Here is a 24,159-nt window from a genome sequence, read left to right on the forward strand (position 1 = left end):
GAGTTAAGAGATAGAGCTATACGTAAGATTAGTATAGACTTGCAAGGATTTATTGGACCTTCTCAGTGAGCCACCAGATGGCGCTATAAGTCGAGCTTAAACGCCAAACAATATTTATATGGATCTGCTTCCTTGCCTAAGACGCTATCTTGAAAGATGATGAGGAACCTAACATTTCCTATATGTATCATTTCCTTGTCCTTGCTTGTACAGATTGTGTGACATGTTCATTTCCATTTCGATTTTTAACGTCTCACATTCATAGATGTTCGTATAGGCTGTCCCCCGCACACGAATGATTGCCTGAAAGTGCTTCCGCAGCCGCCATTATCAGCGCAGTAACAAAGCGCTTACTTAAATTATAACACAGATTTAACCTCTAATAATGGCTAACACGAAATCGGTATCCAAACTAACCGTTACACCGGAGACGCCTACCCTAACGAGACCTACACTTAGGAGGAGCCCGCATAGCTCTATACACGCTAAAAAAGTAAAACAAATAATAAAAACAACTATAATTTACTTAAACATTATGCGTACAAAAATCCTAGCAATCCTTCTATAGACGGTCCTTCTATTAAATAAATATATCCGACATACATAAACATTATACATACATAAAAAAAATATACCATTATACATATGTACCACTACATCCTATCTTAATTCATCTCCTATGTACAATATTTACAAAGGGAAATAAAAACAATTTGTACTTGCAGAAAAACCGTGAAAAAAACACTGAAGTGAAACGGAAATATACAGTTTGAGCGCTCGGGCGCTCCCGCGGTACAAAACGTACGTTAACTTAGATCAGCTGTACAGCGGCGCCCCGCGCCGTGAGATTTACAAAAATATGCCTTACGCTCTATCTGTCGCAGCGCCGCGCCACCGCCTCTGGAACAACGCAACCTACACTTTACTGTGCGGCTATACATACAGGCAAGCGGGGTCGGGTGTCTTGCTAAAGGCAGAAATGCAGCTTGTATATTTTGCTAATGAAAATAGAGATTTCATTACCAAAATATACAAGGTGCCCACGTGGAACCCGAGAGATTTTAACCATGGATTTCTGAGGCTAAAAGAAGCTAACAACCTTATATGGGTTTAGGTCAATTTCACAAAAAAATGTTTGTTTATTTTTATTTTCGATTTTGTGTATGTATTTGTAAATAAAATTTAAACGCAATTTGTAAAACTGTAACTAAAAAAAATTTGAACTTATAACCTATTTTCGGCAAAATGTTACTTGTCACTTTTTGACATATCTAAAACAGAGACATTAGTCTTTAAATATGATCAGAAACATACTGTTAAAATCTCTCGCAATGCTCACGAACTCCGTGCATATAAGCATATTATAGACTCTGTATCTTTAGGTATTTAAATAAAAGTAAAACAAAATCTACTTTTCAAATGGCTCCTTAAGCCAGTTGAGGGTAGATGAAAATACATGATCAAATAATGTAGGTTAAAGTCAGGTCGTTCTGTGACAGCACAGATTAATAAATAGTTACCACGTAACAGATACATCATTCCCATACAAAAGCGAAAATACAGAAGCGCTGCTGCTCAGGACGAGAAGAAATGTATCATAAGTACGCGCACAAAGAGTCGAGACTGTGTTGCCCGCCGTGCGAGTCACGTGCCAACACGTCGTCGTAAAAATGCGCTAAGGTTGTACCTAATTATTGTAATAAAACGAATGTTGCGAATCAACCAATTTTTTTTATTAGTCAATCAAATATGTTTTAGTTTTATATAATGACATACTTGTAATTTTTTTCCCTTCTCGGAATTCTCTGTTATTAAATTTTGTAGTTGAAAATATCCTAAATCGCGTAAATGATTTTAATAATACAGAAACCAGGACTAAAGCGACGGAAAATCAACGGTTTTTAAAAGTTGTAATACGGTGCTACAAGGCTAATTCATTATATGTCTTGTCAAAATTATTTAAAAATACTTTTTTCTAAGTCTTCAACATAATTATTAAACGTTTCAGGTGGAATAAACGGCAAATTTTCCTTTGATTTTTGCCTTTTACACCCATGTACTGCACAATAATTACGTGGTTTCGGCATTACGAAGCGTAAGCGCGGGAAACGTGCGGCGCAGTGCGGTGCGAGCACTCGGGCGGACGTGCGGCGGCGCTCTGTGGGTTGTATCGCCGACGATACGCCGAGCGGTAGGCATATAGCGCGTGGCCTTGAGCCAGTGACAGATCCAGGCGGTTTTGTATTTGGTTGATGAACCAATAAATGTTATAACTACCCGAAAATGTAGAAATTCTTTGCTTACTTTTAGCAAAGAATTTCTACATTTTCGGGTTCATTTAAATACCTAAAGATACAGAGTATAGTCATTGGTACCTAAGGGGAAAGCTAATACCACAAACATCGTTTTGGGGTAGTACACAAGCACAGCCGGACGATCGATCACGATCCGTCAAAGGCGCACTGCGTACAGCAGAACAGAGCAAGAGCTAACAATGTGGCTCAAAATAGGAAGGCAAAGGGAGCTTAACAAAAATCTCTGTGCCACCTATGAATTTCAAGAATTAGGGGGAGCTTTGCTAATGTATACTAGAATTAGAAAATATTAGTTACCTGCGGGGGGCTCGTGCCGCTCGTCCTCGGGCAGGGCGAGGCCGAACTCGCGCCGCAGCCGCGAGCTGAGGTTCTCGCGCTGCCGCTCTGACGCCGTAGGCTGTGCGTCGAACACTCCTGCGCATAGAAAGAGATCTTGTTATAACACACATTCCAATTTATTAACTTATTATTTGAACCTAAAACTTAATAAATGTAGGAAGTGGAAATGTTCTTTTACAATTTCAAGTTTTATTTATAATTTGCACACTTAAAAAGTTTAAAAGCTTTAAGTTTAACCAGAATATGGATTTCGGAAATTTCAATCCACCATATAATACGTCACCCGGCCATTAAAAATAATCCATCGACACCTCGCTTATAAAAATCTGCCGTTGTTTGGTGGAATTAGGGTTTACGGGTCTAAATAGGGTTCCAACATATTCAGAGCCGTAGGGTTCCAATATGTAAATTTGCTCAAAGGCAATGTGAAATGCAAGCTTAAAAACACTTCAATTTTGACATACGGCGACCGCATGGTCCGACATAAAAATGTCAGATTACTGCCCATTCGGAATACTGACTGAAATATCAAGAACGTCCCCACTTCCCGTTTGAGATAATGATCGCTACCTGTAAGCGCCCCGCTGTCCGATGGTACGACTAGTGAAAAGAAATTCAGAGTTTAATCAATATGTAGAAGACTACTAACATACATTTATGAACAGCGTGTTCTTTCGACCCTTGGCCAATACTCGGCGAGGTTAATATGTAAATCATACATCATTATGGGAGGAAACACGAAATTCACATTTTAGAATAAGGCTAAGGGTTGGAGAAACACTAGAGATACCACGAGAATTGTGGTTTTGGCCGAATACCGAATATTTGTCCACACTCTCGGCTGAAGCACCCAATATTTGGCGGCCGAATATTCGGTAGAGCACGTGTTCACTTTTCAGCACTATTCGTATGAAAAATAGTCGCCTACAAAGGACAATGTTTGCTAACATTTCAGTTTTATTGCTCAGTAAGTCTAGCAATAAGCTCAGTCAGAGTCGAGCATATTTAGCCGATGATAAAAATAAAATCTTTTATAAGCAACAATTGCTCAAAAAAATCGTCATTAATAACAACATCCCATTAATACAGTTTGAATATAAGATGATTTGCGGTTCACTTTTTTAGTGCAATATTTTTCCTTAGGAGGGATATTAGCTATTCAGTATTCGGCCCAGTGAACAAGATACCGTGTAACTGCGTCGAAATATCAGGAGCTCAAAAACAATATAAAAGGTTATCACGGTGTATATCCCGTTCGATTTAAGACTAGTGAAACTAACCGTGAATCGTTCAAAACTGTTATCGAATACAGAATAGTTGCCGAATATTCGTAGCATCTCTAAAAAAACACCCTGAATTAGAAACATACATAAATCTAACAATCAGTGGCAGGGAATCCTGCTAAGCGTTATATATATTATGTGTAGGTAAAGTTCTGTGTTAAACTTCGGCTAGGCCATGCATAACATTGGATTATTTTAGATTAGAGATAATGAAAATCTGTGGTATCGATTTCTGTTGCGATAAGTAACGCAGTAACATTTGGACAAATACCAAAGTATTTAACAGGCACAGACAACTTCTTTAAAACTATGTTTGTTTGCTAACATACACATGTATTCACAATAAGAACGCGGTGATCTCACCACTTACGTGCAAGTGTACTAACAACAACACTGTTAATCACTGACCATTCGCATACCTTATGTTTTTATAATAAGGATTATTATCAGTCACTGTGTCGATTTACTAAAAAACTGCTCAACTCATAAGCTCTGATCAAAGGTAACCATTATGTCGTAGCAATAAGGATTACAATAAGTCGACTGTGTCGATGATGTTGGTATGGGTTGCACGTGTATCGCATACACGGATGCTCGGGTCTGCGTAAATGAGAATCGTATGCAATTAAGGTGCCCGAGCTACACGTTTTATACAGTCATGCTATGGATTATATTAGCATTACGATGCGTACGAATCGCGCTCAACGTATTTAAGAGCTCTTTAACTTGTTAAGACTTTGCCGCACCATTTTACCTTAGACTGCAATAGCTCATGTTTATTGGTAGTGTGCAGGACATGCCCACAAAAGTTTACATTTTGACGTTTAGTAGTGCAGGAGATTGCTAAGCACATAGAAAATTATTCTCATGCCTTTCTTTTGGGTGCTAGTTCTAGCATAAGACAAAGACAGTCTGATTCTCTCTCTCTGATGTTTGAAATGAGACAGTCCTGAGCGAAACTATAAAGCATACATGGCATATAGTTTGGCTCAGGACTAAAAAGTTATGACTTTTGCTACTATATTGATCGTAAAGTGTGCTTTCATACTATTCGTGGCGCGTTCTGTTCTAGACGTCATAAATGTTCCATCTAGAGTAAGGTTTTAGTGATCTGCCCCCCTCCCTCCCTTTCCCTAAATAAAAATGTCTAACTAAATGTATGCTCCCCCCCCCCTTGGCCATCGGCCATATCAACTGCCCCCATAATCCATCAGCTGGAGACGCCCTTGTATGCAGTGTCGACGAACTCAACTGCAGAAGGTTAATGGTATAAAGATGTTGAATGCCGGGAAACTTACTACGTTTTTGTTTTGTAGATGAGTGACATTTGTAAATTTTATAATAGAAACCTTGGCTTGGCTTAAGACGTAGTGGTAAGCATATTGATTTTTAACTAGTTTTCAATGCTGACTTCAATATCATTTTCTTACAATATTTATATTTTTTTGGGTTTTGTTTTGATCAAGCACTTCGTCATAAATCCTTTCTAAATTAGTTTTTTGGAACGAAAGGTTAACTAACTCGCAGACAGACAGGTGGACGTAAATGACGAATATTTTCCTTGTTGACTTTGGAACCAACACACAACACAACGATACAATTTGGAACAATATTCAAAATTACGCGTTCAAGTTTGTATCATTTCAATCATAGCCCCGCCATACAATACAAGAACTAGGGAAGTTTGTATTTTGTTGTATTTTGAATTGGGTTGAACTCCATTTGTTCGAAAATTTTACGAGACAAGAAATGCTACTCGTACTTTGTTTAGTTTTAGAAAGTTGAAATCCATTGAAACGGAGTGTAATCGTAATGTACATTGGGCGGCACGAGGATAGCACGTAAGTCAAATTTCTTAACTTTCCATCTCGCAATTTATTCGCACGGGTGCTCCGTTAACTTTGCCCGTGCGAAGATTGAGGATATCAACTCAATTCGTGGAACATTGCACCGCGGCGAGAATTGGGTCAGACGTTCGTCAGTCGGATCTGGCAGTTCGCGGTGACACGAAATCAATACGAGACGTCGCAACACTCGATAGGTTACGTCTCGCGATTTGAAGCGACGAATGAAAGTAATGATGAAAGAATGGAAATGGAATGGAATTACACGAAAGTATGCAGATAGGAATACTATATCGCAATAGCGCTGATTTTAACACGCTTAGGTCGACTGTAACTATGTAATGGAATCTAAGGTAACTAATTTAACCATCTTCCAAGGATCGTAGTGTCATGAAAATTGGCAGTTGTATGTAGTTCTGATGACAATACAATAATATGGTACTGTCGAACTGATCTGATGATGGAGCCGGAAGATATGAACTGGAACTTCATGATGAAAACCGTATCATAGCTGTGTTTGGATTTGTTACAAAAATCTTGTAATGAACTTTGACCACGATTAGGTTTAAAGGTCTGTTGATGAAGCCGGAAGATAGGCACTGGCATTCCATGATGGAATATCGCATCATAGTCGTATTTGTACTTGTGAGAAAGGTCACGTAATGGACTTTTTACGTGCATTTATAAAAGCGTGTTTTTCTAGTGTTTTTTTTTAACTATTCATTTATTGATGTGTATGAGACTGTTGTGTGAGGCCTCTCTCCATAATCTCTCTCTTTGCGATTCCACGATTTCTAATTTAAAATCTAACTGTCGATAGCGATTACGAATAGCAACCACAAAAACACTGTTTTAATTAAATCGTAATAAAATAACTTGCTAGATTGCTAACGGTACACTAATATTGCATTATCAGAAAATCCACAATATCCACATTTAAAGAAATCGTTCACACAAAGCTTACAGGGATCGGTATGAATGACCCTAAAGCGGCAATACCTTACGTATACACGTAGACGTCGCTACTACGCAGCAACGCCGTAATATTGAAATCGCGTTTTCAAGGTCCCAAGGGGCACGGTGAATCGTTGTGCGCATATTGTTGCGTACCTGACTATTCTTAAACCTTATTGTGAAGACATAAGGTCCAGTTAAGAATGTTGCTGTAGTGTTGATACCTATACTTTGACTGGCAGATTTGAGTCTAAATAAAATAGCGAGTTCATGTTTTGCTTCGTATTTGTGATGATTAAATTAACCTATATCTTAAGCTATAACATCATCTTTTTGTATTTTTTTTTTCTTGACTAGTCTAACACAAATTAATTTTAATACTTTTTAGCCTCGAATGCCTCTTTATAGTTTTGCAACCTTGGCGTGAGCATATAAAAGCTTACAAAAACTCCTTTCTTCCTCCTTATAAAAGTTAGTTGACGTTAAACTGGATGGCAATAAGTCACAATAAGTTTCCGTCGCGATAAGACCTGCCAGCGAGTTGCACAATCTCAGTGTTATTGCTACTCGCTTCCTCTGCCGTATACGCGAATAGAAAAGTGTTGGCTTTTGATATTTTTATAAATTGGAATCGGGCAATATTTTTTGTCAATAATGATAAAAAAAATGATCTGCATAATAATTCAATATTAATTTTAACATCAATAAATTATTCAAATTTAGCTTAAGATAATATGTGTTTACAAAATACAAAAATTTTTTTTTAATAATTTTGTATTCTTTTAGTATGATTTTTTGTATGATTTTTTTGTGTTTTACTTTTATATTCAATGCCTAACCTAAGACCCAAGAAAAAAAATAGATAATGATAATATTCTTTATTGTGCACAATGAAAACATGATTAAGTATAGTTTTACATAAAAAACTAAGCAACAACAGGTGGTCTTATCGCTAAAAAGCGATCTCTTCCAGACAACCTTCAGGTAGAAGAAATTACCGTAAGGAAAAAATATGTATAATGGTAGCAAAAATAAATAAATAATACCGAGATAACCGCTATGTGGGATGTTGACTCGACGATCATTGTTCCGATAGTCGTGTCTGCGAACAGTCTCATAGCGAAGAGTCTCGACCAACACCTAGAGAGACTCTCGCTGGGTGGATGGATCAAGGGTCAGATGCAGAAGGCGGTAGTTTTGGATATGGCGCGTATAGTACGTCGATATCTTTCTCTGCGGCCCTGACTACCGGCAGATTGGGCCCTGCTCCGCTGCTGGCGGCACCCTAGATTGCTATATGCTATATTAATAAGAGTATATTTGAACTTGACAGGAAGGATGGGTCGAACGGTTTTTCGTGTCTCACCGTATGGTTCAATCAAATGACACGGCAAATTTTCAACCAAACAGACACCAAAAAAGAATAAGCTTTCTCTACAAAAAAAAACAATGCAGCAAACCAGTAACACGACAAAATACGTTATTATTTTAACTAAACTTCCGTGAGACTCGGACATGTTAAATACCTATAATAAAACGAGTAAATTTGTTTAAATTGAAAATACTCGACATGTTTCACTCCATAACGGTGATAAATTATAACACGGAAAATTCGAATTATGTTATATTTCTGGCACAAGCACTCGATACTCTAAGATCTATTTGCCAATTCAAGAAATAAGGTTGTATATAATTACACAACATTTTTCTTAACAATAAGTCATACAATCATTTTAATTATGTTTACATAAACACAAGTGTCACAAAATGTGCACACCAGATACGTAAACTACACGTGATGTAATTACTGTAACTGTGTCAACACTGACTCATTCAATGTTACACTTTCCAGCTCGACGGTACATCCTTTCAAAAGTGCATTTACAAAGGAAGCCGGTCGATAAAGCGCAACAATTTATTGACAAAACGACTTAAACAGCTCATTCTTATAATGAACCTTAATCCTTGGGAGTAGACATGAATTTGTCTTGAAACGTAGCAATTGAACTTTTCAACGACATTACAGTGACAAAATGACAATCGATTATAAGCTATAAATTACGGGAACAGAGTTGCAAATAGTTTGTTTGTACATTTACATGCGGCATGCGTTTATCTAATTGAGGGAATTAGTCGCGGAACGTGAACGCGGTCACTCGAAGCTTAATTTGTACGTTCCGTTGTTTACTGTCAACAAACAAGTAGCACTTGCATAATATAATATTGGGCCAGCGTGAGGACTATAGCCCAAACCCTCTCGCGCATGAACAGAGGTCTGTGCTCAGCAGTGGGACTATATATAATAATAAATAAATAAATGTTACTGACCAAAATGAGCAATAAAATAATAATCAATAGTCATTACTTACATAACATCAACACTTACCCCCTTATTCATAAACGTCTACTAAAGTTGACAAGCCGCTAATAATCGTTTGTCCCTTTCCATCATACCAATACGTCGGAAAGGGACAAACGATTATTAGCGGCTTGTCAACTTTAGTAGACGTTTATGAATAAGGGGGTTATGCTTAGCACACTGGATCCGCGCGTCGCTCCGATGTATGAGCGAGACAATGCTATGCGCGTATTATAGCGACATCCCGCTCGCACGTGCGAATCGGATCCAGTGTGCATAGCACCTTATCTGACCATCGATGGACCTGTTTTTTTTATCTTCAAAACGTCATTTTGTGAACAAAAACTGGTATTGCAACATTAGCAACGTGGGTTGATTTTGCACGGGTGGCAGATTGAAACAGTTGAATAAACTGATTTACGTTCAAGGCCACGACATTGTTTTGTCTTTGTGGCGCGGACTTGCAATTTTTTATCAATATAATATACATTTTTAGTATTAATAGCCGTTTAAATGGTTATTATTAAGATTTTGGTTTGAATGCAGTAAAATGGTGCGGCTCTCGGCGTGATATTTTAAAAGTAAAAGAGCACTTATTGCGGCAATTCTCTTAGCTTATTACTCACCGCAAGCACAAATTATCTTTTACACTACACATCATGAATTTGGAAAAGGGGTTTTTCTTCCTTGAAACGAGTGATCAAAGTGGCACTTTTCTGTTCTAGGATACAATTTCATTTACCTCAAATAATATTTAGAAACATAATAATTTCCTTATAGGTGATGTGAAAAGCAGCATGTTACATGGTAGCAAAATTATTTCGCATCACGCATTACTTTGCGGGCGGGACATAAGTGATAAGGTGCGTATTTTTTATATGTTCATGTGACCAGCTGACGGTCTTTCCACCGCGATACAACCGGTTATTTTTTAGTTCACGATAGCATCTAAACTATCATCTGACAAAGCATCATCCGGGGGGCGATGAGACGATATATGGTCTATAATAGTAGCTGCATAAAAGTGGCGAACTCAAGATGCTCGTAAACGCTTATAAATATCGCTATAGATAAAATATGATAGCACTAACCTTTAGGCAAATGCGCATTAGCGAGCTCCCGATGCAGCCTCTGCTCCAGGTCGTCGGCGGCGGCGGCGGCGGCGGCGTCGAGCCGCTGCGGCGACAGCGAGCCGGCGCCGGACGCGCCCGACGACTCGGACGACCACTCCGGCCCGTGCGCCTCGCTCTCCGACGGGTGCGGCTCCTCGCTCAGGGGCCCTCGGTGCCGCTTGCGGTATTCGGTGATAGAGAGCTGCCAGAGTGGACTGATGTTACTTTTCAGGGTTGGACGGAGCGATAACACGCGTCGAGATATAATGTATTATGGTGTATGGGTCAAAAGTCTTTCCGTTGTTTTGTTCCTAAGTACTCTGTCACGCTTCTATTTTTGTCTTTGATCAAGAAACAAGACACGAAAAGAATTTTAACCCGTTTGCTCGATTGAATTGATTGTAATTCAGTAGTGTAGTCGGCCATATAATAGTTATTTGTTTTATAAGAGGGCAAAGTTGTTGTTTAACCGCTCGTGCTAATATTGATACCCGAGCAAGCGAAAGATTCCAAAATTGAACCACGAGCGTAGCGAGTGAAATCTTGAGCGTTGCGATGGTTTCAAGGTATGAGGGCTAATAAATATATTTCTATTTCTATTTCTATATTTCTATGAAATACCAAAAAAAAACAAACCAAATCAAATCCAAATGAATAAGTTCATTATTAAAAATATATCATCCAAAATCATCATTTAAAAGTCAATTCTACCAGCTAACATAAGGAAACGACTCAAAACTTGCATCTGATTACTTTGCCCCACATGTGGATAAAATGCAACTTTCTCATTAGTTTTTGAACAATCAAGAGGGCCTTTATCAGTTGGTGTGGTGAAAAGAAACTTATGAGATTTCGCGTACATTATAGAGGGTGGTTTATATGTGGCTTAAATGGTGAACCGAGACATATTCTCAATACCGCTGCTGGTCAATGCCAAATACACTCTCAAAAATTATCAAACAAAATTACTTCAGGTTTTTTTCAGATCAGAAAATTTGTAACCTTAAAACTAGCGATAACTTTTTCCTTCAAAATTAAATTTGAGTAACTATACACTGAATTATAGAGTCGTTTACATATTATTGTACCGCAATATTAGATATCATTTTGCAGCATTTCGGAAGGAAAAGTCAATTACCACTTACTTTTGAGTTTAGAAAAATTCTAATCTTAAAAAAAAAAGGGGTGTAATAATTTTCATTCTCCGTAAACTATGTGCAGTTTTATCTAATTATTCAAAGAAAGAACTTCATGCAGTTGTCAACTCTTTACATTATATTTGTCTGGTGGGATTTCTTCACACACATATTGCCGAAAAAGCACAGACAATTTTTCTTCCAAAAACCCTTAGGTTTTTGTCTTATTTTATACGTTTCATACCAGGCTTCATCCGCGCAGTACAACTGACCCCCACCAATAACTCACGTGGCTTCCGCAATGCTTGCGGAATAAACAAACATCTGTACAGGTCAACGCACCCATTAGAGAAAGTGCTTCGCAGTACGCCACATGTTTTATGTATGTCAAGGCAATTGTAACTTTATGAATGATTAATTGTCACAAATTGTGTTAAAAATGGAATAACGTTTGGTAACTTTAAGTCGTTATGAAATACATGATAAGTGGAGATACGAGTTGTTGACATGTCCAGTCTTATCTGTGACCTTGAACTAAATTGTGTTAAGACGAGATAGTCTTAAATGTAATTAAATTGCATGAGAATGCGTTTACATGATAAAGTAATGCTGTTGTAAAAAAATAAGTAACCTGCAGATTTTCAATTGAAGGCCGTTTTTATCTTGGTGGCAGATTAATAATTTGACGTGATTAATAAAAAACAGAATATGGATTGCTAAAAAAAAAACAGTTTACATTTACACTTTTGCACTTCCTTTGTAATGAGGGCATAAAATAAACACATTTTTGACGTCGAAATCCAGGGGAGGGGTCACCGGAGGAAGAGATTAATTTGAGAGACTTTTAATGTGCAAATAGGTCAATAAGATTAATTTTTAAACTAAAACTTGTCACGCGCTAATGCGAGAACAGTCTGAATTGACTAAAAATAGTAAGGCACTTTAATTGACATATTGAATGAATTTAGTAATGCAGGCGAGTTACCTTCCTCCTGACGGGTTTGGGCTTGTCCTGCGGCGGCGGGTGCAGGCGCGGGTCGGCGGCGCGGCAGGGCCTGGCGCCGCCCGGCGGCCTGTGCGCCGCGCCCGCCTCCGCCAGCGACGTCTGCAGCACGCCCGACAGCAGCACACTGTTATTCGAGTCCATATTGCTCACGCGAGTCAGTATCTCCTGCACACTCTTCAGTTCGTCCACACCCGTAATACTATCTTTGTCGAATATACTATTGTCTAAACTTGTAGTCCTATCTATTGCACTTTTTATTATGGACGGCACCGGGTCCGCGGACGCCGGCACGTCGTAGGGTTGCGAGAAGTTGCTGAAGATCCCCGAAAACAGTCCGGTCGAGCTGAACCTCGACGAGAAGGGGAGCGGGCTCTCCAGAACTGAGGGTTTATCTTTCCCTGGTAAGTGTTTTTCTTCAGGTTTGCTCGCGGGCGACGCGGGCACTCGCACCGGTTCCATCGGTTCCTCCGGCAGAGGGATAGCCTCTAGTGAAGGGATGTCGTCCGGTAGAGGGATGGACTCCACTTCGGAGTGCACCTCGCCGTTGACTTCGGACGACTTTGAGTCTGTATCGTTGGATAACGCCTCCTTCTCCTCTTTTTCGATCATCTGCTTGACCCGGGCCTTGAGCGGCCGCCGCGGCTCCTCGGGCAGAGGAATCGTCTCCAGCGGCGGTATCACAGATAACAGGCCCTGGTCTTCCGGCAGGGGGATGTTCTCCGGCGCCGGCAGAGCCATCGAGTCCCCGATCGTGTAAGAGTCGTGCATGACTCCATTAATCACCAGTTTGGAGTTCTTCATGTTCCCCGTAAATTGCTTCTTTATAGGCCGCATCGGCTCCTCCGGTAGCGGTATCGCTTCTAGAGGAGGAATCGGGCCCGGATCGTCCGGCAAAGGTATGTTTTCGGGGGCCAGTAACGCCGAATTGCTGATATCGTCGTGAATGTCACCATTAATCTCTGGCGACTTCGAACTTTCTTTCTCTGTGCGCAATTGAATACTGATTTGGTCGTCCACCATGTTGAGATCGAAGTTCAGATTGACCTTCTTCCGCTTTTCTTTCGGAGGTTTCTTGTTCCTGCTCTTGAGGATGAGAATGTTTTCGGTGTGGAAGGAGTGTATCTTCTTCTGTATGTCGTCCATCTCGTCGCGCTGCGGAGACGAGTTCCCGCTAGTATCTGCGGATCGGGAACTGTTCTGTTTATCATTGAGCAGGTCCATTCCTTTTATATCACAGTTTGTGGGTTCACTGCTTTCTAATTTCGGTTGAGGGGTGACAGTGGTGTCGATGTCCATCGGGACGACCTTGTCGTAGTTGGGGTCGTCGGGCTCGACGTTGTTGTTGTTGGTGGCGAAGTCGGGCTTGGCCGGCGGGGGCAGCTCGTCCTCGGGCGTGGGCACGCCGATGATGCGGCGGATGTGCTCGGTGTCGGCGGTGGCCACGTTGACGTTGAGCACGTCGTGGTCGGGGTGGCACTGGTCGTCGGAGCCCTGGCCGCTGTCGGAGCGCGTGCGGTCGCGGCCGTACACGCCCTCCATGATGCCGCGCACGTTGTACTGCCGGATCAGACCGCCGTCGTCCTTCACCGGAGAATCCTCGGACGTTAAATTGGGTGACGTTTCGTCGTGACACTGCAGAAAAATTCAAGAATGAGAATCGAATATGACACGATGTTAGATTAAGTTGATGTGATACTTACAGGCACAATATTATTAGGTTCGCAGGATAGCGATTCTCTCGCTAACCGTCGCTTCTTCAATGGCGTCACTATTTCGTTGGGCGGAGATTCTACAACAAACGCATCTAAATTTAAACATTAAAACATTTAGTCTTTACAATCTTCAAGGTACCTCAAATGAGCATGTCAATACGCACCCGCATTAGGAGAATCGCTTTCTTCACTGATGGCCTGTCTGAGCCACCGTTTCTTAGCACTATGCTGGGGTATCACAGTAGGCGTCGTTTCCACGACTTCAGTCGGAGGGGTACTCCGAGTAATCCTCCTAGCCTTCTTTGGGGGTCTGCTCCGATCCCGGCTGGGGGTTCTGGGTGGGGATGCCGCATCTTCCTCGTGGAAATCTGGGGCCCCACTTAAATCGCCAATCATCGTCGAGGCAACTCTCACGAGGCTCTCTAAAGATGTGGCGGACATCAAAGGCGGTCTGTACGGAGATCTGTAGGGCGACGGCGTCCGCTCGGGCGACCGACCGATCCATTCCGTTGCCATCGTTTTCTTAGTTTTAGGCAGTTTAAAGGCGGATTCCACTGAACCGACGGCGGCTTCTACTAGTAAACATGCTGAGCTTAGGCCAAGATCCTGAAACAACAAAAAAAAGATTTTTTAATTATATTCGCTCCAAGTAGGGTTTTTTCGGCAAGATCTGTACACCCAAGGTCAGGGTCACATTTTTGCATAATATTATCACCTTATTCCATAGATAAAAAATACACACAAAAGGAACCTCGAATAAGCACTTGAGTGGGTTATCTTTATTGCTATGTTAACATTTTAGCTCAACTTTCGAACGTCAATAACGGATATATTTGTACCTCCAGTTCAATGTCAACAACAGATAAACCTCAACAGGTCAAATGAGGTATTGAGGCTAAACGTTCGGTGACAAGTGTACTTTACGTTTCATATTATGCTTATTATTTAATATTTTGAAACCAATTTCCGCCCATCTTTGTAGTGCAGAATTGGTAAATTCACAAATTATCGGATAAAGTCTGAAACTTCTCACTTCAATTTAAAGAGTGTCGAGAAGTTTGTGACTTTCTCCGACTATACCTAGTCACAAAATTCTCAACTGCATAAGTTACGCGGTTATCACACAGATGCGAATCCGAAACAGAGCACACGAAGAGGTTGTAAGTTTGGTTCGCTCACTTCGCTGATGGCATCGTTGTTCCTGTCGGCCTCGTTGTTGTGCGGCGCGCTGTCCCTGCGGGGTGGGCGCGGCGGGCGCGGCGGGCGCGGCGAGCGCGGCTCGTCGCCCGACGTCACCAGGTCGCTGTCGGCCGAGTTCAGGCGCCGCCGGTTGGACTGCGACGTGGTGCGGGCGCGGCCTTTGCGTCTACAATCCCACAATTTGTTACACGTAAATAATAGTATTTTATACAATCGTGATATGATAGAAAGCTTTTCAGTCGATTTGCGTGTTTTGGCAACGAAGCTTGCTGAGTTGCCTAAGTAAGGTACGAGATGGAAAAGCTTGATTATATCACTATTGTATACAATAATTTTTCTACAAGTCATCTAAAATAATACTTTTTTTACTATAAAACTTAAAAATTAATGAAAATTGGTAAGTATCTCGGTAGACAAAAATGTAGTACAAAAGATAAACTCCGCGACTCCGCGCCCCGTGCCCTTTAATCTTTTCTATGGGAGCGCGGCGACACGTGATTGGTAATTTTTATAATTGACTATGTAGTATCGAAAAGAATCTTACAGTTAAGTTGGGAGCCCACACATGAAAAGTACGCAATTATAGTTTGCTATACGAAATCGAGTAGAAAAAGAAATTAAAAAGAAAAATATAAGTAACTAGGTAACAACAGGCGATCGTATGGCTAAATAGCGATCTCTTCCAGGCAACCCAATATAGAATAATTATAACAATAGAGGAGCCTTAATTCACGACTTCTTGGATGCATTAAAATATATCAGCTCTGATAAACTCTGCAATCAATAAGTTTCCACCAACATTTTATATTCCATTGAAGCACCTTTCTTGTTAAAACTTAATCTTTTGACAGTAGTTGACTGGAATTTACTGTCTAATGAAAAGTAAGGTCGGGAATGTACATAAAATCAATAACATATTTGTTCATTATGATAAAATAATTCGGTCTCTGTCATCAGATTCATCGAGCTAGCTCATTGACACCTTAAGCTAGTTATTTTTAACATCTTGGTTAGTTAAAAAAATTAAGGTGTCTTAAATTTTCAAGACATTAAATTTATTTGATATGCCAAGTTTTAGTATCAATTTAACTTACTTCTTCCTCTTTTTCGAGCTGCACTGGAAGTCATCATCCTCATCTTTGTCCACCGCATTTGGGTGGGGATCGGATTCCCTCCGCTTTTGCCGTTCTTTCACCTCCTGTTTGCGCTGTTCCGCTTTCTCCATGCGTTCGAACGCCTTCATTATGGCTTCCATTTTACGCTCCTCACGAGTCTAAAATAATAATAATAAATTAGTTAAAGTTCAATTTATCTTTAAATTTTTTCTACAAATTTCTGTAAAGTGTAAGTGATAATTTAAGCAAGTTTCACATCACCAGTAAATTTTAATAGTACAAATAATACAATTGTTTTTTTCTGATTCCACTTAGTAACTTAAAAATCGATCATCGAATCGTAAGGATGTGTAATCAAAATATGATAGACAATTACTAAAATAAATATGAGTTTTAGTTATTACACATTTTTAAAAGATAACTTACCATTTTCTTCTTATCCTTCTCTTTGTTGGTCGGCAGTTTGTCCTGCGAATCATCAGTTTTATCATCCAAGGAGTCCTGGTTGGTACAAGTGTTCCTACTAGACCTGGATGATCGGTCGTGGCACGCCGACTTGGCTGTATATTCCCGTGTAGCCGGTCTTTCATCATCAAGCCCATCTCGTCTAGTCCTACGCTCCCTTTCTTCCACTTTAGGAGACTCTTTCTTTGGACTAGGCTCCTGTTTAACTTCTTTAGGCTCTTCTTTTATTTCGTCTTAATTTCCTCTTTCAGCACTTCTTGTTTTACAGGTTTTTCTTCATCAGATTCAGGTTCTGCCTTCGTTTCTTCCTTTTTAGGAATCACTTCCTCTTTGATTGGTTCTGGTTCTGCCTTAATCGGTTCTGGTTCTGGTTCAGGTTGAGGTTGAGGTTGAGGATCAGGTTCTGGCATAACCGGTTCTGCCGGTTTCTCCTCCTCAGTCTCCATTTTCACGTAATCCGGCTCGTCTATTTCCGGTTTCATCTCCTCTTTGGCCGTTAAATCCATTTCTGGTTTGGTATCTTCTGGGGCCTCTGTTTTCACCGGCTGGTCAAAGTTGAGGGCCATGATGGCGCTTTTTACGGGAGACATTGGTGAGTATTCGTATTTGATAGGCGATTTCTTTTCCAACTTGATGGGTGTTACTGGGCAAGGGTATTCTTTAGCTGGGGAAGCTAGGACAGCTGCTAGCGGTGGCGATGCAGGGGAAGATGAGCTGGAACACCTGTTTCTGCTCCTCTTTTCTCTTGGAGGGTAATCAATGCTTTTCCTCGTAACTAGTGAGGAATTAAATCCGTTGATCTTGCAGTGTTTAGGGTTTCCGCAGGCGCATGGCTGTTTGCTGCCGTTAGTGTCGTGTCCGACTGTTATTTCTGTGTTCGAGGGGATCGTCCCAATAGTGTATAAGTAGACGTGTAGCGCGCCTTTGATGATGCAATGTTGGAGTTCCGCGTTGGGTTTGCAAGATCTCCTAACAAACCTGGCTTCGTTGCCATACGTTCTTGTATCAATACAGATCTGCGTGTTATCCTTGGGCAGTCTGTAGAAGAAGACGAAAGGCCCTGGTTTCTGGCTGCCCGCACGCGCTGAATTCTGCAGCTGCGGCCTGTGCTGGTTCGACAGCATATATTTCCCTCTGAGTTCTATCACTGGTGTGTTTTCTTTCAAGTCCTTTGTCGCAATAAGGATTTTCCCTCCCGCATGCGGCACAGTAGTACATAAATGCGCTGTTATAGCGGAGGACATGTTCGGCGTATTGCCTAGTTTACTGCTATATTTCATTATTTTTGCCCTCAGTTCGGGGCTGTAATGGTTAGTCATCGCCTGCTCAAATGATTCTCCCCAATGGGATTGACTGGATACGGTCGTGGCGTATTTGCTTCGGTTCATCATCAGCTCCTTCTTACGTTTGACCCTCTTTTCTGCGAGTTTTCTCTTGGTTCCTTTTCTGACAACTTCGGCCTTCTTAGGGCGCTTAGGGCCGCGTTTTGGTAAAGTGAGGGTCGGCTGCGGCATGGGAGGTAGCGGTGGTAAGGTAGGTACGGCCGGGGAGGCCGAATTATACGTAGTGACACAAGACCCGCTAGTGTCAGTGTAAGTGGTGACAGTGAGGAGTCGCTTGCGACGCGCTCCGGGCACCCTGGTGCTTTCTGAAGAGTCCGTATCTGAAGCGCCGAGTGCGCTAAGTTCCTCTCGCTTGCGTAGCTGAATCGCTCTCGCATGCCTTCGGTCAACAGCTCGAGGTTGGCACAGTTCACACATGTAAGCATCGGGGATGTTGTTACGGTCGATGCCCATGCAGTCAACGTGCTGCCATTCGCCGCAGCGGTCGCAACAGATCATGTATCCGTCGTCGTGTGTAAACTCGCAGATGCATCTAGTTTTTCCTTCCTCCTCGCCTTCTGGTGCGGTTTCAGTGTCGCTGCCGCCGGCGGCGGGGCGACGGTCGCCGTCGATCGATGAGATGACGGAGGCGGTATCGTCATCTTGTGTCGGGGGAGGCTTGTAACTCAGAGTGCTCAGTGGCAGTGCTGGAGCGGCGGGAATGGGTACTACCAGGGGTGCCGGCGGTTCGTAAGGCGCGGTTGACATTATGACCGGCGAGTGCCTCTTCAACGGGCTCGGAGGCGTCGGTGCCGGCGGAGGCGACACGACCGCGGGCGGCAGCGGGAGCGGGAGCGGCGGCGCATAGACGGGAGCGGGGGCGGGCGGCGGAGCGGGCGCGGGCTGCTTCTGGACCGGCAGCGCGTATGTGTGGTCCAACATCACGATGGCCAGGTCGTGGAAGGTATACCGCTGTAATTCTTCCGATAGATTCGGCCGCTCCTCGCTGCCGATTATATCGTCTGCTGTTAAACGTGTCGACTTGTCACCGCTGAAACAGGAAATAAACATTAGTCTTAGCACTGAAATTTACAAAACATTGTCTATAAAAGTTCTCCTATTGTTAATGGTTTTAATTTTTAATCTTGCAAGCAAAGCCCTCTCACATCCCCTGATGCAATGGAAATTGCTTAATAGAATGAATTAAGTACAGCAATCCCATTACTTGAATGAGGTTAAAAAAAAGCTATGAGGAGTTAGCACTTACAACACAATTCTCCTTTGATTAATCGGTTTTGGCTCCATGGGTTCCTCCACAGGTTGAGGAGGTGGTATCAGTGGAGAATTTGCACTGGGATGCAGCATCAGCTTAGGCTGCGCTAGCGACTGCAATATCTGTGCAGTCAGCTGCTGGTTTGCAGACACTTGAGACACAGTAGAGAGCTGATTATCTGTCGGAGTGTACGTCTGTACGTATCTTAAGTTGGGAGTCGCACCAGACTGTACATAGTGAGGCCCGCGCGGCATACTTGTGCTTATAGGTGCTGTAGATATAAGTACGGGCCCACAAGGAGATTGGAGAACCAACCTCTCCCCTTTAGAAGGCAACTTTTGAATCTGATGATGACTCTTATGTGTCGGACTTCCCACTTTTTGTATAATCTTAGATGTGTTTGAGTCCACTACACCATATATTGGCTGCTGGTTCTTATATGTAGCCACACTAGCAATAGGCCAGGCCTTTGACTCTGATTTATGTACGGTGCCTGCCTGCTGTATTATCTTGATAGCTCTTGATTGATTCTTCTGTCCCGAGAGCTGTCCAGAATTTTTTGCCTGTTTTAAAGTATTTACAGATTTTCTGCCTGAGTGAACAGACATCTTATTAGGGCCCGAGACAACCCGCGATAGTATATGGCACTGTGTGTTGCCCGAGGACGCCGCAACCACGGCGTTTAAGTTAGCACCATTGTTCACTTTGCCCAGAGATTTTAAATTCGAGCTTTTTGTAAAAGTGTGACTATAAGAGACATTCTTGATAGGGCTGCTGATTACTGCAGGTGACAATGTAGAGCAGCCGATTAGAGACTGACTCTTTGGAGGCTTCGAGCATAGTACTGAATTGTTTAAATGCTTTTGTGACATCACATTAGTGCTCAACTTGTACACATGATTCTGTGTGCCATATACTGGTGAGGAGAGATCTTTGCCCTGGGTTATATACTGTGATGAATAACTCGTGTTCTTTGGGATAGATATGTTGCTCAAAATTTGCACTTTTGATGATTTGGGTCGGCTCGCATAGCTAGTCTCCGTGACTATATTTGTCCGCCTTCCCAATTGATTTGTATCATTGACATAGCTTTCACTGGTTATAATAATCTGTGATAGACCAGATTGGGATCTGTCCTCTTCACTTTTGCTGTCAGTAGGGGCAGCACTTGTGAGAATAGTGGGCAGCCATAGGGTCTGATTGCCCACATCTTGTGATACATTTTGAATAGCTGTAATGTTGCTAACAGTGGCATCTACATTTATAGTGAAATTCTGTGGCAGCTTTGCGACATTCTGAACAATTGCAGTGTTCAGTGGAGCCTGGATGAGAGTGGCACTTGTGTTTTCATAGTTGCCATCACCAGAGTCATCTCCTTCTTGAATAATAGGGTAAGTAATGCGTCCAACATTATCAAGACCTTCCTCAATCCTTACAAGTCCAGCTAGTGCATCCACAGACATCTCTGTGTCCCGTCTCTTGTCAGTAATGTGGTATTCTACTTCTTTATCAATATTACTGCGTGCAGACTGAATAATACTTTCAGGGTGAGTAGAATCAGGTTCAGGGTCACCATCGGGGGGGGAAAGGGGCAGAGCCCTTAAAACTGGAGTTCTAATGCTTGGTACACTCATATTATCTGCTAATTTATGTTCCATAACATGTTCATACACATTTTCACTGGAGGTGGCCGGCCGGTAATCCTGTAACAAGGTATAGCAAATTAAACATGTATATTTGAACACATGCATATTCCTCACATTATAGTTGTAACAATGTCAGCTGTAAAATAACTTAGCATATTTAATGAAGTACAGAACATATGCAATTGGCTGCAGTAATATTTCAGAAACATTTTGTAAAGCTTATACCTATTAACAATATTAATAGCTTGTGTCAGTGAACCCATGAATTTATAATTGTCCAACATAATGTAATATAGGATTTCATGATGTTCATATCAAAATTTTGTTTGTTTATGTAAGGATGTGGTGATAAAATGTGAACCTGTTTGCATTATCAATAAATCCTTATTACTACACTTACCATATATAGAAAAACATAACATGAATAATGATAAGACTACTAATCCTAATAGGTTATTAAAAATGCACCTTGGTTTCAAAATCTTTATTAAACACAACACTCAAAATAGTAGAAAACAGATACCGAACAAAAGTAAACTGATAATTTTTTTACTGAAAATAGCTTCAGTTTAAGTAAGATACCTATACATCTTATGTAATTAAAGATTATCTCAATAAATGGTATTCATTGTAAGAATGAAACTGGATGATATTTTGCGCTTCTCAACAGCAAAAAGAGTAAGGAAGATCATGCCAATAAGAATAATATAATATGGTTATGTAGTGAGTAGCATGGTTAGCAAAGGCAGGGCATTGGTGTAGTGAAGGCGGAGGTGTAGGGGTTCAGGACTTACTTGCCGGGCAGCAGGATCAAAGTCTGGAGAAGCTGACATGCTGTAAATATTATCATCTTGGGTCAAGCCCGAGATGACGCCGAGGAGACCACTGCGGCCTCCGACCTTATTTCATGTGACTGCAATCGAAAATTGACTCTTTACCCACAAATCTTCACAGTTCACACGACAACACGCGATGCACATCGTAATTTTCTCGCTCAAATATTTTTAGTCTACAAATAGGATAATGTGACAGTCGAGGTCATTGTACAAAAAGTGATGAAACTCGATTTATTTCATGCCCTACGAGAATGAATAAACAATTAATACAAAATAAAGCATATAAAACGCAAGAATACTGGTAAAAAAAGGTTAAAATAAGTAGATAGGTTAATCCACTGCCGCCATTATTGTGGCACGAAAACTGAAATGTCTCACTGATAAACATCAAAAGAAGTAAACACTAACCTAATAACGCTAAAAGAGAAAGAAATAAAGCATTGAATTGATTACTTGGGTGGAAATAATGCATAATTGGAAGTCTGAAGTAAGTAGTAGAAACAAAGACCCTACAAATATAAGTACATACGCAAATGAGGTTTGTATATTTATATAAATTGGATATAAATAATATTGACTCAACCAAACAAAAATCCCATAATGTAAACCTTTTATAACATAAACACACAGATATTCTATCATAAAAGTGAGTATCGCATTAGATAGGAACTTAGAAATCCAGATGTAAACACTTGTACAGCAAATACTTAATAAAATTAATACTAACCTGTGCGTGAACGTAACAATAACTCCTACAGTGTAGCGAAACAATTTCCGTCAAATAACTGCATAGCACTTGTAAAATTGCCCTCAAAGTCCGAAACTACGATCAAAACATTCACGAGAGTCGAAGATGGCGGCCATTGCATTTTCTTGATGCAAAACAACGGGGTTTCACGAAACATGTCGAAGTTCTGAGTACTTCCGGTTCAAATAATGCCTTTTTTCTTGTAATTATTAGAATGTGTTTTAGATGTCATAAAATAATATGTAAGTATATAAAAAATTATTATTAAATCTGATTTTCTCAAAACCTAAACAAAAATATCAACTATGAAAGAAATATTAATAAAAAAGTATTGTTATTAAGTACAAAATATTCTGGAATAAGTCTCTAAAGTGTGTTTATGGTTGCTTGTCTCTGGTAACGAGTTGAGCATAGACAACATTGTGTTTTACTTTTTTTCGAAGAGATATGGATGCGTTCAGATATAAGCAAGCCAAAGGTTACCATAGACACTTCAATGCAGATCCTATCTTTATAGAGCCAATTACATCCAAACTCGCTATGGCCCGATATCAGGCCCGACGTCGGGCCCGAGCAAGAGTATTTTTCTGGTTCACCAAATATGAGCACATCTTTTACAAAATTTTAAATGTAAAAATACTTTTAATCTCTCCTTTTCGGAAAGTTCACCTTTCATAGGCCGATAGTTGGGTTAAAAATTGCATTTCCCACCTTAGGGCAGAAAGTATTTTTATTTAATTTATACTTCAAGCTACGGCTAACAGCCATATATGCCATTTATTCAGTTACAACAGACGTCAAGTGCTAATAGGGTTGTTTCCGTCTACGAATCTTAGGGCAGAATTGTATCCCAATAAATTGTTTTGGATTATAAGAACATGTTAAACTACTTTTAGGGGACCTGTAATGACCATATTTTTGTGAATATTGATTTTAAAATATCTTTTGGCACACGTCACGTGACAAATGTCAGTTGACAATTCGTATCTTCTACGTGTGTATGTAGTTATGTGTCAAACCGTAAACTGTGACGTCACACAATTTTCAAAGAGCATTTTGGGCGCGAAAGCATCTGTCAAAATATATTTTGTTAATTTAACATATTTAAAGCCGTTCTTAGTATAAACGTTGAATTTTAGGGCAAGTTGTAGTTACTATAGAACGTAATACAAGCGTTTCAAAAAATTGAAAACAACCCTATTGCATCCACACTTCCCGATGTCGGGCCCGAAATCAGTCCCGATCTCGGGCCTGATAATTGATTTCCGTTTCACGAAATATCAGCACATCATTTACAATATTTGAAATGTAAATAATACTTTGTCTCTAATCGCCAAAAATGTTCAATGTTTGATATTTTTGCACATGAACTATTTTTACATTTCAAATATTGTTAACAATGTGCTAATATTTGGTGAATCGAAAAAATGCCTGGGCCCGATTTTGGGCCTGGGGGCATACAGACCGAGAGCCAGGAAGAGATTTCCATTACCA

At 40.8% G+C, this 24,159-nt stretch overlaps 1 protein-coding gene across 1 annotated transcript; it reads right to left on the minus strand.

The window, feature by feature from the left end:
* Positions 1-506: 506 nt before the first annotated feature.
* LOC133533354 (uncharacterized) lies at positions 507-22,892 on the minus strand. Its single transcript, XM_061872312.1, is given in 12 exon segments — positions 507-898; positions 2,613-2,729; positions 10,186-10,408; positions 12,328-13,980; positions 14,049-14,666; positions 15,240-15,426; positions 16,355-16,533; positions 16,802-17,056; positions 17,107-19,213; positions 19,430-21,138; positions 21,876-21,994; positions 22,645-22,892. Coding segments are annotated over 11 exon segments (7,179 nt in total). The 5' UTR covers positions 21,915-21,994; positions 22,645-22,892; the 3' UTR covers positions 507-806.
* Between the last annotated feature and the right edge of the window lie 1,267 nt (positions 22,893-24,159).

This window comes from Cydia pomonella, unplaced genomic scaffold (genome assembly GCF_033807575.1).
Source record: "Cydia pomonella isolate Wapato2018A unplaced genomic scaffold, ilCydPomo1 PGA_scaffold_159, whole genome shotgun sequence".
Lineage (NCBI taxonomy): Eukaryota > Metazoa > Arthropoda > Insecta > Lepidoptera > Tortricidae > Cydia > Cydia pomonella.